General features: G+C 59.3%; 1 protein-coding gene across 1 annotated transcript; it reads left to right on the top strand.

Moving 5' to 3' along the window:
* The first annotated feature begins 799 nt into the window (after positions 1-799).
* Positions 800-9,636, top strand: LOC102946801 (25-hydroxyvitamin D-1 alpha hydroxylase, mitochondrial). Its single transcript, XM_007067029.4, has 9 exons — positions 800-1,069; positions 3,678-3,868; positions 4,949-5,145; positions 5,326-5,526; positions 5,984-6,147; positions 6,413-6,579; positions 6,909-6,990; positions 7,240-7,437; positions 8,564-9,636. The coding sequence occupies exons 1-9, from the start codon at positions 866-868 to the stop codon at positions 8,675-8,677; spliced, it is 1,518 nt and encodes a 505-aa protein (XP_007067091.2). The 5' UTR covers positions 800-865; the 3' UTR covers positions 8,678-9,636.
* Positions 9,637-18,825: the final 9,189 nt, after the last annotated feature.

Raw genomic sequence — 18,825 nt, 5'->3', positions numbered from 1 at the left:
ATCTCCCCCTCCCTACACCATATGTCCCGTCTCCCTCCGTGCCCATCTCTCCTCCCCACCCAGGGTGCCCATCTCTGCCTATCTCCCTTCTCTCCAGGAGCCCATCTCTCACCCCCTGTATGTACCCATGTACCCATCTTTGCCCTCTCCCCCAGATGCCCATAACACTCCTTGATGTACCTAATACCCCAGGTACCCCTCTCTGCCCTCCAGGTACCTATTACCCCAGGTACCCTCCTCTTCCCCCCAGGTACTCCTCTCTGCCCTCCAGGTACCTATTTCCCCAGGTACCCCTCTCTGCCCACCAAGTATCTATTACCCCAGGTACCCCTCTTTGTCCCCCCAGGTAACTATTACCCCAGGTACCCCTCTCTGCCCCCCAGGTACCTGTTACCCCAGGTACCCCTCTTTGCCCCCCACAGGTAACTATTTCCCCCAGGTACCCCCATCTGCCCCCCAGGTACCTAACTCCCCTGCCCATCTCTCCCCTCCTGCGTTACCCACCCCCAGATACCCACTCTCTGCCCTCCCTTACCACCCCGGGGCCCATCTTTCCCCCCCTCCCCTTCAGAAGCATCTGCCCCTTCGCCGGAAACCCACGTGGCGAGCACATGGCTTGCTTCCGGCACCCCCTTTTCCCAGCCGAGCCCACCTCGCGCTCTGATTGGGCAGCCGGGGCTCCTATGTAAACGAAGAGAACGCTGACGCAGGTAAGGGAGGGCGGGGTTTGGTAACGAGGATGCAGGGGGCGTGGCCTCCCTGGCTCCATGTGTCCCATTATAAATAAAGCCAGAAAGATGCTCCAGGACTTCATCTGCTCCTCTGCTTTCTTCCTCCATCCACTTTCCAGCTGCCCTGAGCCAGGATGCCTCAGACCCTCAAGCTGGCCAGCAGGGCTTCCCTGCTCTCCAGGGGCTTCCCAGAGATCTGGGCTGAGCTCGGCTTCAAGGCACCAGCCAGAGTGACCAAGCCCCACAAGACCCTGGAGGACATGCCAGGACCCAGCGCACTGGGCTTCTTCACGGATCTCTTCTGCAAAAGAGGGCTGGCCAGGCTGCATGAGCTACAGGTAAGGAGCTTGCCTCCGTGGCTACTTTCCCACCTTGCTGCTCGGCACACGACCTCTTACTTTCTGCATCAGACTAGTTGGTCTTGTTCTATAAAGGGTCTACCAATGTATGGGGTGCGTGGAATTCCTGAGCTTTAAATAGATCCTGTCTTTAGTGAACATCGTCATATAGGATTTAGGACCAGGTTTCCCAAAGGGTCTGGAATCTACCAGCTTCCACTGGAGAATTTCCCGTCACTGCCACAACAGAAACTGCTGGACATTTAATAAAAAAAAGTTCTAGCCACGGTTTTCACCTAAGTCAATGGGAGTTGGAGGCTCAAAATTCATTGAAATTCAAGCCCTGTTTATAAATCCCAGACTAAACACATGAGTCAGGACATTCAAAGGTGGCAGTCCCCATAAATATGTACAGTTGTAGTTTTGGTTACTTCTCTATGTCATTTCAATGTGTGGCTTGCAGTGAGGGAAACAATAGGTGTACAGAGATGTACACAGATTAAGGTTTCAGAGGAGCAGCCGTGTTAGTCTGTATTCGCAAAAAGAAAAGGAGGACTTGTGGCACCTTAGAGACTAACAAATTTATTTGAGCATCCGATGAAGTGGGCTGTAACTCACGAAAGCTTATGCTCAAATACATTTGTTAGTCGCTAAGGTGCCACAAGTCCTCCTTTTCTTTTTACAAATTAAGGTGTACATGAACTCGGGCTTTACCCCATATGTGTCCCCACAGGCTTGCAAAAATCGATTGACGTAACATAGGTTTACCGGCAATCAACCCATTCACTCGTTAGTCTAACCCTGTGTAAATTGACATTGATTCTGGGCCACACAACTCTTACTCACTGGGCTGCGGAAACAGTGAATTTCATTTGCAGCGTAAATTAATGGCACCCTTTAATAGTGGCTTTGATACATAAAGGGGAGCATTGTATCGCATATTGCTAGTTCGGCTGCAGACGTTATGCAAACTTTATTTTCTCTTTTTTTTAAAAGACCCACAGGATGTGCAATATAGCAGGGCTAACCTTGAGATCCGTCATATCAATTTTCTGACCCGTGTGTGTTTTACATTGTTGGTGTTGGAGGAGGGTGTTTTTGTTTTGTATTTAACTCTTTTTTTTTTTATATGAAAGGAAAGAAAACAAAAATGGGGGGAAAGACCGTTGGGTAAACTTTATTCACGGAGAGAATTTGTGCTATTCAGCCCCATACCGTCTGAGTAAACTCCCTATAGAAATCAGTGCTTTCTTAGGATTCGTTCACAAAGTTCCCCAAAATTGTGAATACGCCCCACTTTGGGAATAATTTTTAAATGAATAAACCAAATCATTGCATTCTTTCGCCTCTTTGCGACCGCACGTCTCCTGCTTGTGTGGCTCCGCAAACTTGCGTGCAGATATCTACGGCTTTTAAAAAGTTCTGGTAGTCGAACGGCTCCCCGCGTGCACTGCGGCTCCTTTTTAACCACTTCCAAACTTAGCGAAATGAATATTCCCCCCCTGAGGATGAGCCATCTGCCGAATGATACACGTGAAAGCTGCGGTCTTTGAGTTATCCACGTGCAAAACCCATTTCTTTTAAAGCCTAAAGCTATTTAATCTTCCCCTCACCCCAGCTCATAACCCCAAAGGGGCTGGGAGTGGGATTTTGTGGAATAAGATGCAGCAAAATCCATGTATGCCTCAGCCCGAAAGCTAAATTTTCCAATAAAGGAGTGGAAAACAGAGGGTCAGAATGGAGAGACTGGCTTCAGCAGAGCATTGATTAAGTTCTAGGCAGGTGTTCCAGCTGCCTTTGAACCTCGCGCGGCGTATTTGCAAATCCAGATATTTAAACAGACAAGAGCAGGCTGGTTTCGCGGCCGCTCTTGGTTTGCCCAACGGCCTCATGGTGCATAGCATGAGGAAGCTGGACAGATAGCAATAAAACCTGCCTGTGTGGGAACTAGATCAACCCTCTTCCTGGATGGAGAAACTAAATATCCTCGATTACATGCGCTGACTGCATCCAGCCCTGATTGCATTCCAAGCAAATGAGGCATCGTTTCCCTCTCGACTTTCTCTCTCTCCCCTGCTCAGGGGAACGAATCCCCAATGGAGTCTCATGGCTGAGGCTGGAGGGGAAGGAGAGCTCTGAATAACGGGGGCTCCTGCAGGGCAGAGTCTAGCCGGCAGATCACTGACCCTCTCTGAGCTCGATTTCTGACCACGTCTGCCCAGACGTTCCTGTGAGGTCCCGATCCCTGGAAGCCCGGCTTCCCCAGGTCGAGCTGCGGCGAAACACAAAATGGTTTCATTGGAGTCAGTTGCAGTTCGTTGCGGCCAGCAGCCAGGGAATGATCCGTCCTGGAGGATAGCAGGAGGGGGTGCAGGATGGAGCTGGGTGTATAGGCTGCAGATGGCAGGGGAATAGATCCCTATAATGCACCATTGTCTCATGGCTCTGTCCACCCTGCCCTTAAAGCGCCCACATATTCGCGTTGCTGACCGGTGACCACTCTGCTAGGGCAGCCTGGTTCTAACCAGCTCTGCCTGGCCCAGCTGGTGACAAGAGCCCAGCGAAGGCTCGGGGCTTGCTTGACGAATTGTCTCCTCTTCCCTCCTAGATCGAAGGGAAAGCCAAGTACGGGCCGGTGTGGAAAGCCAGCTTTGGGCCTATCTTGACCGTCCACGTCGCGGAGCCCAGCCTGATCCAAGAGGTGATGAGACAAGAGGGCAAACACCCCGTCCGCTCCGACCTGTCCTCCTGGAAGGACTACCGGGTGTGCCGCGGCCACGCGTACGGGCTGCTCACTGCGTAAGTCGGCTACTCTGCCACCCTCCGACGTGGGCGTGGGGGCCACGCTGGGTCGGGGCGGGGCCGCAGGAAACATCCTAGGACCCACCGGGTCCTGGAGACACCAGGCAACGCCATGATCCGCTGCAAAACACACTGATATTTAAGGCTTGGATTTTGCCCAAGGGAGTTAGGGGCTCAAATCCCATTGACAGTCACTTGACTCCCTGAAAATTTCCCCCCTCAACTATTTGGGTTCTGGGTAGTACCTAGGAGCCCCACCCCTGGACCCGGTGCCGTACAGAGAAGTAGCAAACCAGAGCGCTCCCATTGCGGGTGTCAGACAAGAGCGGAGGCGAGGGAGGGTGCGGGAACCAAACGAAGCGGGGCTTAGCAGAAACTCAGATGTCTCTCTGCCTGCCGCTCGCCTACCGGTGCCAGGCGGAAAAGGAGCCAAAAAAGAGCCCCAAATGGGGAGACTGTGGGGGTCACCCCCTCTCCTGGGGGATCCGTCCAGCGCTCTTGCTGACTCTTCCCTCGGTGGCTCTGCGCTAAGTGGGATGCGGCTCCCTCCAGGCTTCCCCATCCCTGCGGCCTGATGCTGTCTCCGCGGGGCCCGGCAGGTCTTGGCCCAGAGGCACGGCACCCAAGAGCTAAGGCTTTGCGCAAGCCCCTGCAGAGGCGTGAGTCAGGCGAGAGGATTGTGTTGGGCCGTGAGTCAGCGGTGTGACTCAGGCTCCCGGGTTTCTCATCAGCGGGGCTGAGTAACTGGCAGAGGATGTGCAGGCCCGTGGGCTAGCCATGGGAGCTGCTTTCCCAGCACCGCAGGGCCCCTGCGGGTGGGCTTGCTGCTGGCTTGACCACCGTGGGAACTGACTAGCGGGTGCACCGCGTCAGAGCCAGCTTACCCCCTCCCCCCACCCCATGAGCCAGGAAGTGCGCCTCAGCCCTGCCTTAGGGGGGCGCTGTGTCTAAGAGGCGGCGAGATGTCGGCTCCCCTTAGCCGTCCACGGCAGAGATTAGCCCAGGGGTGGCGTGGGCAGGCTGGCCCTTGAGCCCTGCTTTCCTGGGGGGGTAACCGGGTCTCTCTGGCCCGACCAGGGAAGGCGAGGAGTGGCAGAAGATCCGCAGCACCCTTGGCAAACACATGCTGAAGCCCAAGGAGGTGGAGTCGCACACGGGGACCCTGAACGGCGTGGTCAGCGACCTCATCCGCCGGCTGCAGCACCAGCGGAGCCGCCACGGGCAGCACGTGGTCCAGGACGTGGCGGGCGAGTTCTACAAATTCGGCCTGGAAGGTGCATGTCTGGGGCAGTGCCTAGGGTGGGGACAGGGCTGGGGCCCCTGGGAACGGAGGGGCACATTCTGCTCAGAGATCGGAGACGGATCTGCCTGAGACCCACCCCCCCTGCTCCAGAAACTCCGTCCCCCCCTCCGGGGCCTCATGTCTCTGACTCTCTCCGGGTTCGTTTCCTTAGGCATCTCCTCGGTGCTCTTCGAATCCCGCATCGGCTGCCTGGAGCCTGAGGTGCCCAAGGAGACCGAGGCCTTCATCCGCTCCATCAACCGCATGTTCGTCATGACCCTGCTCACCATGGCCATGCCCAAGTTCCTCCACCACATCTTCCCCAAGCCCTGGAAGATCTTCTGCGAGTCTTGGGACTACATGTTCGCTTTTGGTGAGCGCTGCTGGGGCCAGGCAGCCTGGGTTGGCTGCTTGGGTGGGTGTGTGCGTGCCCGGGCCCAACTCCCTGCCCGAACTTCAGGCTCATTTCCCCTGGGGCAGGAATCCGGGCAGAAGATCTGGAGCAAAGATCGGGAGGCAACTGCAAAGAGATTCCACGCCCTGCACCGAATCAGTCGTTGCTCAGGGTGTTAGCTTTAGCATTAGCAATTAAACCGGAATTGACACCGCCACCGATAAACCGCGGTTGAACCGGGGGCAATTAAGACTTGGGGACTTTCAAAAGGGAATTAGAGGCCCACCATTCAATTTTGGTGGGCTTTGGGCACCAGAATCCCTTGGATTCCTCCAAAGAAGCCCAGCCTAGCGCTGCTTCTGTTGGAAAGCCAGGGAAGTGGGGAGAAACTCTCAAGCCCAGGCTGTGGGGCTCACCTGCGTCCGTTCCCTTCCAGCTAAGGGCCACATCGACAAGCGAATGACCGAGGTGGCAGAGAAAGTCTCGCGGGGGGAGACGGTGGAAGGCAAATACCTCACTTACTACCTTGCCCAGGAGAAGCTCTCCATGAAATCCATCTACGGCAACGTGACCGAGCTGCTGCTGGCCGGGGTGGACACAGTAAGCGCCGCGGGAGTGTCCGGCTCGAGGGCTCGGGGCAGTCGGGGCAGGAAGGCAAAGGCAGCTCTGTTGCTAGGAGTTCTGCTTATTCTCGGGGATTGAATCCCTGGGGAACTGGGCTGGGGGGCCATGGCGGCTGCGTGGAAGTGATTCCGGCGCCCAGAGCATAGATGGATCCCAGCTGGGGAGGCCCCGTTTTCCCTCCAGCACCGATGGCAGGGATCCAGCCTCTTCCTAACCCTCTCTTGCTCCTCTGCCCCTGCAGATCTCCAGCACCCTGTCCTGGAGCCTGTATGAGCTGTCCCGTCACCCCCGGGTGCAGGCAGCGCTGCACAAGCAGATCACCGAGGTGATGGACGGCGGCGCCATCCCGTCGGCCGCAGACGTGGCCCAGATGCCCCTGCTGAAGGCGGTGGTGAAGGAAGCGCTGAGGTGAGCGCCGCTAGGAGACGGGTCAACCAGGGCTGGCTCTGCTTTCTCGCCCAGGGGCTGTGGAGGGACATGGTGCATCTGCTGGGAGCTTGCAGGCTGCCTGGAGCGCTGGGATCCCCGGGTTCATCCGTCCCCCCTGGAGCTCAGCCCCCAGAGCTGGGAGGCTAGTGCCTGGAGTGGGGACAGAGCAGCTGCCCAGCCGTTCTCCTGCTGGAAATGAGCCCAAGGCCGGGTGCGGGGCTTGAACCCGCAGCTGGTCGGCTGCAGCGTGAGGCTGGATCACGGCTCCTGTGACTCACCTCCGGCCGTGTCCCCTTCTCCCCCGGCAGGTTGTACCCGGTGATCCCCAGCAATGCCCGTGTCATCTCCGACCGAGACATCCAAGTGGGAGAATATCTCATCCCCAGGAAGGTGAGTGGAGCTGACTGCCTGGCTAACGGGGTGGGGAGGGAGTGGGGGGGGCTGACCTGGAAGCGGGGACATCTCCTCCCCAGCTGTGACTTGCCACCCCCGAGTTCCCTTAGCGGGAGGCAGTTTGTAGCTGAGGGGATTTCTCCTTGGGGTGGGGGTGTCTCCTCCCGCACCCCGCTCACGTGGCATGGTGCCCACAGTGCCCACGTCTCACCCTGCAGCCTCTTCCTCTCTGCCCTCCCCTCGCAGACCCTGATCACGCTGTGCCACTATGCCACCTCCCGGGACGCCCGCTTCTTCCCCGAGCCCGACTGCTTCAAGCCGGAGCGCTGGCTGCAGAAGGACGCCACGCACCACCCCTTCGCCTCCGTCCCCTTCGGCTTCGGCAAGCGCAGCTGCATCGGGAGGCGCATCGCGGAGCTGGAGGTGCACCTGGCCCTGGCCCGGGTGAGTGCCGGGGCCGAGCCGCCCCTGAGCGTCGCGGTGGCAAAACATGGCTCCTGGGGCCGGGGCGGGGCCTCCTAATTCCTGTTAAACTGCATCAGTACCAGCCCCATAGTCCCCCTCATTGCATCGGTACCAGCTCCATTGCCCCCCTCTCCCACTGCATCAGTACCAGCCCCATAGTCCCCCTCATTGCATCAGTACCAGCCCCATAGTCCCCCTCATTGCATTGGTACTTGTCCCATAGGCCCTTCCCCCACTGCATTCCTACCAGGCTATAGCCCCTCTCTCCCACCACATTGGTGCCAGCCCCATAGTCCCCCTCTCCCACTGCATCAGTACCAGCCCCATAGCCCCCCTCATTGCATCAATACCAGCCCCATTGCCCCCCTCTCCTACTGCATCAGTACCAGCCCCATAGTCCCCCTCATTGCATTGGTACCAGTCCCATAGGCCCTTCCCCCACTGCATTCCTATCAGGCCATAGCCCCCCTCTCCCACCACATTGGTGCCAGCCCCATAGCCCCCCTCATTGCATTGGTACCAGCTCCATTGCCCCCCTCTCCCACTGCATCAGTACCAGCCCCATAGTCCCCCTCATTGCATCAGTACCAGCCCCATAGTCCCCCTCATTGCATTGGTACCTGTCCCATAGGCCCTTCCCCCACTGCATTCCTACCAGGCTATAGCCCCTCTCTCCCACCACATTGGTGCCAGCCCCATAGTCCCCCTCTCCCACTGCATCAGTACCAGCCCCATAGCCCCCCTCATTGCCCCCCTCTCCTACTGCATCAGTACCAGCCCCATAGTCCCCCTCATTGCATTGGTACCAGTCCCATACGCCCTTCCCACACTGCATTCCTACCAGGCCCATAGTCCCCGTTTCCCACTGCATTGGTACCAGCCCCATAGTCCCCCTCTCCCACCGCATCGGTACCTGCCCAATAGCCCCCTCCGCCACTGCATGGGAACGAGGCCCATAGCCCCCTCCCGCACTGTATTCCTACCAGGCCAATTGCTCCCTCTCCCCCCACCCCCGTGCACTCCTCCTGGGCCGACTGCATACTCCCCTCCCCTCCCACCAGCCTTGGTGCAACTGGTGCTAATCTGCCCTCCTCTCTCCTGGCAGATTCTGATGCACTTTGAGGTGAAGCCGGAGCCAGAGGGGGGCCCGGTCAGGCCCATGACCCGCACCCTCCTGGTGCCCGAGAAGGACATCAACCTGCAGTTTGTGAGCCGCTAACGCGGGCGGAGATGGAACCGCTGGCCCTGGGGGTGGCCGGGCCCCCCATGGGGTGATGGGCCCCGTCCGAGCGGTTTGGCCCCAGATCAGAGTCAAGGAAAGGAGGGGCTGGTGCCTCAAAGCGCATGCACTCATCCCTGCTCCGTGGGATGGGAAGGGCTGTGTGACACGGCCGGCCGTGGCATGGAAAAAGAGCTGCGTAACAAATCTGGGGGGGGCCTGGCGTGGCTTCCTACCCACCCTCCGCCCGGGCTGTCCTCCCTCCTGAACCTGGAGTTCCCCTGAACGCAGAGCAAGGCGGAGCCGGAGTGGCATTCCCAGAACCAGCGCCTCCTCCAGGCAGCATTCGGCAATGCAATTCGTGTGTGCGCCTGGCTCTGCTGTAGCCAGGGCAGCAGCCCTGCAGAGCACGGAGCCAAACTGCCCAGCAACCTGCCTCCGCTGGTTCGAATCCCCAGGGCAGCCCCAGGACCCCGTCTCGGCCTGTGTACGTCTGGGCATGTAACGGGAAGGAGCAAATCTGGACCCAGCTGGCCTTGGGGGAATGGTTCTGATGCTGATCAGTGACTCAGGTCCGCCTCCTCCACCGGTGTAAATCAGCATAGCTTCGCTGATTGACACCGGCTGAGGATCAACTCTTGGGGTCCTGCAAAGAGTTGAAAGGGATGTGCTAAGGTTTGTTCTCCTTAATAATCACTTGAAACACTCCCCTTTGAAGCACAGTGCCCCCTATTTATATTTATTGCCTGTAACTTATTCATGGTTCTCGGGAGCCGCAATGTCTGAAGCTGTGTGGGTTTTTTTTTCCAAGCCAGCCGCGAGGCTCTCTGTATTTAGGGCAGCTGCCACGTGAATGTCTCTCGCCTGCCGGCGCAGAACTGTTTGCCTGCAGCTGTTGCTGGTGCTTTGATATTTAACAGTTATTTATTATTCCCTGGAGAATAAATATGACTCTTTTTTTTTTTAAAAAAAAAACCCCACCGTTTGGTGCATTTGTGGGTTTGGGATGAAGATGCTGGATGGGAAAGGGGGTTGGGTTGGAATCCAGGCAAAAAGCACGGAACCCTTCATCGTGTGCTGTACAATTCCAAAGTAGCACTTAGCATTCCCAGCTGGGATCAGGGTCCCTTTGGGCCGGGCACTGCAGGGACTGTTCGTACGAGGTGGGAGGGGAAACTGAGGCACAGACGTGGCAGGAGGAAGCCACTCGTCCAACGTCATCGGCGGCAGAGCCGGGAATAGACTTCAGATCTCTTGCTGCCATTCCAGTGCCCTGCGTGCTAGGCCCATGCTGCGTCTCGTAACATAATACACTTCCTGGGTGGTTAAGCGCTCCGATTTGCTCCCTGGGTGGAAATCTCTTCCAATTAACTCTCTTGGCAATTTGGTTTTAAGGATCCACCTCCTAACTCCCCCAGCCCCAGCCCCAAGCAAGTGGCTGGAACCAGTTGCTGAGTGGCTGTTTCAAGGGCTGATGCGTCCCACCCCCGAGGTGGGCGCATTAGAGGGACAGTTGAATGGCTCCCGCTTTTCAGAAGTGTTGACGAGGCCTCACCCCCTCTGGCACCTCTACCAGAGAGCTGGAGGGTGCCAGAAGAAGGTGCCATCTGGCACAGCAGGGGCCCCTTGCTATGGGGCGTGGGGCTCATTGCAGTGGTCCAAAAACCGGGGCAGGTGGCTCCGTGTAGTAAAAGAAGGCTCAGGTGTGGAGAGCTCTCCTCTGCTTCTGGCCAGCCAGGCTGAGGAAGGACATGGCTAGCAGGGTGAGGGCAAAGATGCCCTGCACCAATGGTAGGTGGGCCAGACCCCGGGTCTAGCTTCACCAGCATCAAGGTCATCAGGCCACAGCTGCCCATTGAGTTCAAGGGGATGGGCTGGCTCCGAGGAAGGGGCATGAAGCCCCCCCCCCCCTCCAGTGGACAGTACTGGAATAACTTGCCCTGTGGGGCAGTTGCTTCCTCCTCTCCTCCCAGTGTCTGAAAGCTGGTGGGAGGGTGGTGGATTGTGCAGGGCGGATGGGGCATTAAGTCCAAGGCACGAGGCTGGCGTGCAAACAGCTGGGCACACTGCTGGCAGGGTGAGGCCCCAGCAGCCGCGCCACCGGGCCGAGCACCGAGTGGCATCCCTGCTCCATTGCTGAGCCATTCCTGCAGTGCTGTGATGATGGGACCTCCCCCCCCCCGCCAATGGCGATGACTAGACTTCCCCCGCCCCGAGGTGTCCCGAACACTCCCACCTCCTGGGGAGAGCCCTGCAGGCTGGCAGCTGCCTACGAGGAAATACCTGGAGGTTCCTCATTCTGCCCTAGCTGCTCTGACACCAGAGGCGTGAGGCGTTATCCGGCCTAGTGCCCGCCGCGGGCAGGGCAAGAGAGCAAAGAGACCCCCCCTCGCCCCGCCATGCAGGTCGGAAGCCTGGAGGGGGCCCGTCGATCTCCCCAATTCGCCAGGGCCCACCTGCTGCAGGGGACAAGGGAGCGGCTCCTCTTCCCCCTGGATCTTCCTGGGGCGCAGGGACCGTGCAGCATCACAGCTGTGCCAGGGCAGCCTCGCGGAGCAGTGCCCTTGGGGCGGCAGGGTGCCCCCGGAGGGCGGTGGGGAAGATTGCCGGGCCCTCTCGCGCCCGTAATGACTGAGCCCAGAGGACGCCCCAGCAGGGGAGGGGGCAGCTGCTGCACCTGTCAGGGAGGGATGGGCATGAGTGGTGCCCAAGGCAATGGGGCTTGGCAGACGGGGCAGCTGCAAAAGTGCAGGGGCTGTGGGATGGACCTGGCTGGCTGGGCTCAATCCCCCCCACGACCGCCCCATTTCCTATGCACAGGGAGCCATCCCTGCACTTGTGGACATGCATTTGTGACACACAGCTGTGAACACACGGGGCCAAGCCTTCATGCCCACAGTCCCTTGGCTGCCGGACCCCATCTCTGGGGCTGTGGGTGCCCTTGGCATGGGGATCCCAGCTCTGGAGCACCGGGGAGAATCCCCCGCTACAAATAGGGGTGGGTGCTAGTGGTTACACTCAGCCCCTGGTGGAAGTGATGGGCACCCACATCTCAGGGCCGGGGCAGCTGGAAAGGAGCAATTCTCAGAATCAGACTGCCCCCTGGTGTAACCCCCTTGATTTCCACGGCTCCCCCCATCGCATTGCACAGGGCTCACCAGCAGAGAGGGACTTGCAGCCCCAGCCGGGCACCGCCCACAGCAGGAAAGGGAAGGGCCCCGCCGCCGTTTCCCAGAAGGGTGGCAGTGGGTCACCGGTGCTGCCAAGGGCTGGCTCAGTGGATCAGTGAGCTGGGACTCAGCTGGCACCTGCTTGACGTTTCCCTCAGGGCTCCGCTTCCCCTGGGGCAGCTCGGGAAGGCCAGGGCTGGTCTGGGCCGTGCTCCCAGGCCTGGCGCTGCCCATCCCACCCCATCTCTGTGTCGTATTTACAGGGCAGCCCATATCCAGGCACTCATCACAACTGTCATCCGCGTTTGGTGCCCATTCCACACCCACCTAGTTCAAATCAGGGGGCCTGCTGGAAGGCTGCTCCCCCACGCAGCCCTCGAATGTATGATCCAGCCCTGGGCTCCCCCAGCTCTGCCAATGCCCCTCAATGCCAACTCGCAGCCCCCCCGCTAGTCACCCCTGGGCTTTGGCACGGCTGGCTGCTCCCAAGCAGCGCCCCAATCCCCGCTGAGTTGGCTGCTGTTTCATCCTGGACGTTTGCATGCCAGCTGACAGGCACATGAGGTTTCCCCGGGAGCGTTTGCCCCGGTGCCTGGTGCACAAGCGAAAAAAATCACATCTCCTGAGCCAAGGCTCATGTGTCCTCGCTCACAGCCGGCCTGACCGCAGCCAACAACAGGGGCCACTGGCTCCAAGCCCACAGGCACAAGAGGTTGGATTGAAGCCCGGCAGGCATCTAATCAACCCTTGGCCTCTTTCCACACAACTCCCGTCATGTGTGAGCACTCATTGGAACTGCTCACTGGCAAGGTGAGTAGATTTCCTCCCCCCCAGCCCTTTCCATATTCCCATGACTCCTGGAGCTCGAGGCTTTAAGACAAACACAAGACACAGCGGCACTTCTGAAAGCAGGGCCCTTGTTTAAACCCCCCTCCCCGCCCTAGCGACTGGGGCAGGAGAGCTAAGCTGCACGCACCACCTCTAGGCATGGCGATCTTGGCTGTCCAGTGCCCTGTCTGACCCACTGGGCAGCTTGCCCGCCAGGTCTCCCCGCCACGCCTGAACCCTGGGGATAGGAGCCTGTTACTAAATTCTTGGTGCTGCCACTCAAGGAGCTGATGCATTTAGCACAGCAGGGCCCACGTTCAAGTCCCCAGGGCAGCGTTACATGCAACCCAGTCTGAGGTGCTGTGTCCCATGGAAGATCAGGCCGCTATGGGGTTTCACGTGCCCCTGCCCCTCTGGCAGCTAGGGGTTTAATTGCTCTGCATCATCTCTGATTGCTGCATGGATGTTTTTCCTGGTAAAACATTCACGTGCCCTGGCTTGCTCTTTCTTAGGCGCCTGCCCCCCCGCCCCATCCCGTGCCAGACCCCTGTTAATGCCACACCAGGAGACACAACCGACGTCAATGGCCTGGGACTCTGGACCAGCCAGGGCACACTTGTGGTCTGGGCCCGTGACACAGCCGGGCCCCTGTGACGCTGGCCCAGCCGTGCGAGGAGAAGCTGACGTCGCCAGTGGACTTGGCTCCCCGCAGGGCCAGGGTTACTCGGCAGCAGCCCTCGCCCCACTCTTTCATCCAGTGCTTGGCAAACGCCGTGCTCCCCTGTTGGTAGCAAAAGGCAGCCCCATCACCTGGGGGGGATCCTTCCATGGGCTGGCACCAGCCGGGCCCGGGGTGGCCACCGCCCGACGCGGGTACCCCGAGGAAAGGCGGGATCGAGTCCCTCTGTACTCCAGGCCAGGGGGAGGCTGCACCTCTGGCTGTTTCCTGCAGGGGGAGCCCTGTGACGTGACTGCTCCCCAGGGATGCAAATACAAGGACACCTGGCTGAGCACCGGGTGCTCGGCGCTGCCCGTGCGGGGCTGGGGCTGAGGTGGGCACATTAAGCCCTCCCCTGCCACGGACCCCCTGGGCATTTGGCGCGGTCAGTGGCAGTGCTATTAGTTATCTAGCGCCAGTCAGGAGCAGCCCCCAGCCAAACACGGGGGAGGGGGGGGATCCTTTCTCATGCCCCCAGGTGTCCCCAGATGTGCTGCCAAGAGTGAGCCAGCAACAGGCACCTGGGGATGGGGGGTATCGGAGTCATTGAACTACCGTGTCCTTTGGCACGGCATCTCCTGGGGCTCATGCTCCTTGGAGTGCACCGGGCAGCCCCAAACGCTCAGCAAAGTCCCAGGGAAGAGCTGGCTAAGGGGCATGACCCATTGCACACCTGGGGAGGGGCTGGACAACAGGGTCTGCCCCCCCCCGCCCCCGGCGAGGCCGTGCCCAAAGGGTTAATGCCCCCTCCTACCCCGCTCCTGCAGGTGCACGGGGTGGGGTAGCAGTGCGCCACTGGCTGGCGGGTGGCAGCGGTGGGGCACTATGGGGCAGGGTAATAAAGACCCCAGTGCAAAGGCCTCTGGGTAACGGAGCGCCCTTTCACTGCTGGCCCACGCAACTTGCCTCTGCCAGCACCTCCTCGAGGGGGCAGAGGGCCCAGGTCGGCTGGGTGCCTGGGCAGCGCTCCCTGACTGCCTCTTCCAACAGGATTGAGCCGAAATATTTGTTGGGGGAAAAGGGAACGAGTTTGCTTGGCATGGAGGGAAAGTTCCACCGATGGCCACTAGATGGTGTTGCGGCTTCAGCATCAGCCCCATGGCAGGGGAATGGGTGTCAATGTGGCATCAGCTCCTGGGATGGGGGGGGGCACATGTGGGGGTTTAAAGGGCTCTGATGAGTCACGTTAAGCCCTTCCCACAAGCTCGCCAGCCCCGCAACCCGGGCCAGACTGGACTGGGCACCCCGAAGCCCCACAGAGCCAACCAGTTGCTCTCACTTGATCGCAGCCGGCACCCCCCTAGCGGGTAAAGGCCCCATATCCCAAGTTCTGAGCCCCTGAGCCAGCCAGTTCCCCCACCCTGAGGCCAGATCAGAGCCGGCGCCTCCTAGCGGGTAAAGGCCCCATATCCCAGTCCCTAAGCCCCTGAGCCAGCCAGTTCCAGACCCTGGGCTGGATCAGAGCCCACGCCCCCTGGCGGGTAAAGGCCCCATATCCCAGTCCCTGAGCCCCTGAGCCAGCCAGTTCCCCGACCCTAGGGCCGGATCAGAGCCGGCGCCTCCTAGCGGGTAAAGGCCCCATATCCCAGTCCCTAAGCCCCTGAGCCAGCCAGTTCCAGACCCTGGGCCGGATCAGAGCCAGCGCCCCCTAGCGGGTAAAGGCCCCATATCACAGTCCCTAAGCCCCTGAGCCAGCCAGTTCCCCGACCCTAGGGCCAGATCAGAGCCAGCGCCCCCTAGAGGGTAAAGGCCCCATATCCCAGTCCCTAAGCCCCTGAGCCAGCCAGTTCCAGACCCTGGGCCGGATCAGAGCCAGCGCCCCCTAGTGGGTAAAGGTCCCATATCCCAGTCCCTGAGCCCCAGAGCCAGCCAGTCCCCCGCCCTGGGGCCAGATCAGAGCCAGTGCCCCCTAGCGGGTAAAGGCTCTGTGTCCCATTCCCTGCCACTGTGAGCCAGGCAGTCTCCTTTGACTCCATTAAGTGGCGTCAGCTTGTTTCTCTGAAGCTCCCAAGCTGGGTGGTGTGGGCTGAGGGCGAGGTGGGGGGGGGGGGCAGCTGGGAATTAGCGAGAAGCAACAGTTCTGGGACTAGGACCTGGGGGGTGGCACGTTCATCCAGCAGCTGCTAACCCTTCGCTGCGGCTCCCACCCCCCACTTCACAGCTAACCCAGGGGCCTCCCGCCGCAACCCAGACTTGGAGCCAGGGAATCGGACACGATTCCTCTGGAGGTGAAAGGCTGCCAGGGCAGGAGACACATCGCCCCAGCCCTGAGCCAGGGCCAAAGGGGGAAGTGCTAGGGCAAGAAAGCACATCCGGCAGGCTCAGTGAACGGTATTACCCCACCCACTGTCTCACGCTCATAGCCTGAAACACCACTGCACCCCACGAGCTGGAGCAGACGGGGCCTGGGTGCCCCCCGAGGCTGTGGAAAGGAGGTGCGTCCTTGCAGCAGGGCGCCGGACACAGAGAAGGGCCGCCGAGGCGAACAGGAGCGAGCGCGGTGTGGGGGGAGCACGGCCCGTGGGTAGGGCTTTAACCGGCGCTTGGCGGAGAAGCCACAAACCCAGCACAGAGCAGAGGGCTGGCTGAGCTGGAGCTGCGGTGGACTGAGCGGGGCACGCCTGGGGTAGAGATTGTTCCCTGGTATTCTGCTCCCCTTCGCAGGGGGCAGGGAGAGCCTGGGACTCTCCAGTCCCGGATCGAAGCTGCCACAGGTACCGGCTGGGGGGCAGGAAATCTGAGCAAGCTCAATGGATGGCTCCTGCTTCACGCTCGATTGTAACGGGGTGGGAGCAGGGAAGAGGCAGGGAGCCGCCCGCTTAATGCCACCCTAAGCCCCCTGCTGCCCCCACTGCCCCACTCAGACATGGCCCCGCGGCCCCAGCAGCAGCCAGGAGAACCCGAGCTCCCTGTGTGGGATTGTTAGTCACTGGGGCTGCCTGGGCCCTGGGTTCTGGCTCTGAGAGCTGGAGCCAGATGTCACCTACCTTGGGGAGCTGGGGTGGTGTGGGCGTCTTGTCCAGGGACCTAGATGTGTGCTGAGGCCCTTGAGGGGGTGTTGTGTAGTTGTGGGGGTGTTGTGCTGTTGGGTAGCTGTGTTTAGAGCCTGGACAGGGCATCACACTCATGTGTATGTCACAACTGTGTGTTATGCCGTTGTGTAGCCGTGTGTGTATTAAGGCCTGTGGAGGGGGTGTTGTGTAGCTGTGTGTGTGGTGAGACGCGTGGAAGGGTGTTGTGTAGCTCTGTAGCTGTGTGTGTGTTGGGCGGTTGTGTAGCTGTGTGTGTGGTGAGGCCCTGGGAAGGATGCTGTGTAGCTCTGTAGCTGTGTGTGTGTTGGGCGGTTGTGTAGCTGTGTGTGTGGTGAGGCCCTGGGAAGGAAGTTGTGTAGCTCTGTAGCTGTGTGTGTGTTGGGCGGTTGTGTAGCTGTGTGTGTGGTGAGGCCCTGGGAAGGATGTTGTGTAGCTCTGTAGCTGTGTGTGTGTTGGGCGGTTGTGTAGCTGTGTGTGTACTGAGGCCCTTCAGGCGGTGTTGTGGAGTTGTGAGTGCGTCGTCCAGTTGTGCGTGTGAGATGTAGCTGTGTAGCAGCAGGGAGATGTCACAGCAGGCCCATAACTTGCATGTGGACACCTGGCAGGATGGGTGGGCGCAGAGGGCCAGGGCAAAGGGCCCCGAGCAGGTGGGGGGTCTGGGTACAGGGCAGGAGGAGGGAAAGGGCATAGAGCCGAGAGTAGGTGGGGTGGAAGGCAGAGGCTGGGTTGGGGTTCCAGGCCCAGGGCAGAGGGGGACACTCAGCACCCTGGGCACCCAGAGGGGCCAGGCGCAGAGCCGCGAAGAGCAGACGCAAAGGGCAGGGACTTGCGACGGAGCCCTGCGGCTGAGCCCACGCTCTGGCTCCTTTCGTTCGCGTCATTCATTTTCTGCTGGACGAGCTCTGCTCCCAGCACTCCCAGCTGAGAGCCCCGGGCCAGGCTGGGGCCCCGGAGGCGTCTTGCAGCGCGGCACGCTCAGCTGCCTGGAGGAAACCTCTGCCTTCTGGGAGTGAGTCAGAGCCCGTCTCCCGCACCGCGCGGCGAGAACAGGGATGGGGAAGGAACCTGCAAACCGAGCAGCGGGGAGCTGGAACCAATTCATGGTAACGGCCAGCGCTCTCCGAGGGCTCTTGGCTTGCACTTGAGTGCATTGCGCTGGCGGATCCAAGGCAAGACACTGCCACCGGGGGGTGCCCAGCTGAGCAGCAGGGCAGTGCCCCTGGACAGCGACGGGTTCGGATGGGGAGAGCCCATGCCCTGGACTGAGAGGGAGGGACACCCAGCCCGAACTCCCCGGTCAGTGATGGGTAAGGAGCAAGAGCGCCAATCAGCCATCAAAGAGCCACTGAGTCCTGGACGGGCGGGTTTTGCTGGCATGAATTCGCCACCCGGGCTCCTTCACCTGCTCTGGCTGCAGCACCAGCCGCAGCCACAAAACACCAGTGCCTTTTGAAGAGCTACTCGCCCCATGCTACGCTGCTCTCGCCTCCCCGGGGGATGGCGCTCTGCCCGGTGAGGAGCCACTTGGCACGGACCCCTTTGCACATGGCACAGTGCCTGCCACACATTGCCAACAGCAGCTGGTGCACACCTGCCCCACCCAGCCACTCATCCCAGCTGTGAAACTTTCATAGATTCATAGATATTTAGGTCAGAAGGGACCATTATGATCATCTAGTCTGACCTCCTGCACTCGCAGGCCACAGAATTTCACCCACCCACTCCTACAAAAAAAACCTCACACCTATATCTGTGCTATTGAAGTCCTCAAATCGTAGTTTAAAGACTCCAAGGAGCAGAGAATCCTCCAGCAAGTGACCCGTGCCCCATGCTACAGAGGAAGACGAAAAACCTCCAGGGCCTCTTCCAATCTGCCCTGGAGGAAAATTCCTTCCCAACCCCAAATATGGCCATCAGCTAAACCCTGAGCATATGGGAAAGATTCATCAGCCAGATACTACAGAAAATTCTTTCCTGGGTAACTCGGATCCCACCCCATCTAATAGCCCATCACAGGCCATTGGGCCTATTTATGAATATTTAATTACCAAAACCATGTTATCCCATCATACCATCTCCTCCATAAACTTATCGAGTTTAATCTTAAAGCCAGAGAGATCTTTTGCCCCCACTGCTGCCCTTGGAAGGTATTCCAAAACTTCACTCCTCTGATGGTTAAAAACCTTCGTCTAATTTCTAGTCTAAATTTCCTAGTGGCCAGTTTATATCCATTTGTTCTTGTGTCCACATTGATACTGAGCTTAAATAATTCCTCTCCCTCTCTGGTATTTATCCCTCTGATATATTTTTAGAGAGCAATCATATCTCCCCTCAACCTTCCTTTAGTTAGACTAAACAAGCCAAGCTCCCTGAGTCTCCTTTCATAAGACAAGTTTTCCA

This window comes from Chelonia mydas, chromosome 20, assembly GCF_015237465.2.
Source record: "Chelonia mydas isolate rCheMyd1 chromosome 20, rCheMyd1.pri.v2, whole genome shotgun sequence".
Lineage (NCBI taxonomy): Eukaryota > Metazoa > Chordata > Testudines > Cheloniidae > Chelonia > Chelonia mydas.
The sequence above is the reverse complement of the archived record's forward strand: the minus strand, read 5'-3'. Positions and strand labels throughout refer to the sequence as shown.

Excerpts from the sequence above, each read along its gene's own strand:
- LOC102946801 (XM_007067029.4), top strand. The coding sequence starts at position 866 with ATGCCTCAGACCCTCAAGCTGGCCAGCAGGGCTTCCCTGCTCTCCAGG. Across the intron at positions 5,527-5,983 it reads GGACTACATGTTCGCTTTTG|CTAAGGGCCACATCGACAAG; the intron begins GTGAGCGCTGCT and ends GTTCCCTTCCAG. Across the intron at positions 7,438-8,563 it reads TGCACCTGGCCCTGGCCCGG|ATTCTGATGCACTTTGAGGT; the intron begins GTGAGTGCCGGG and ends CTCTCCTGGCAG.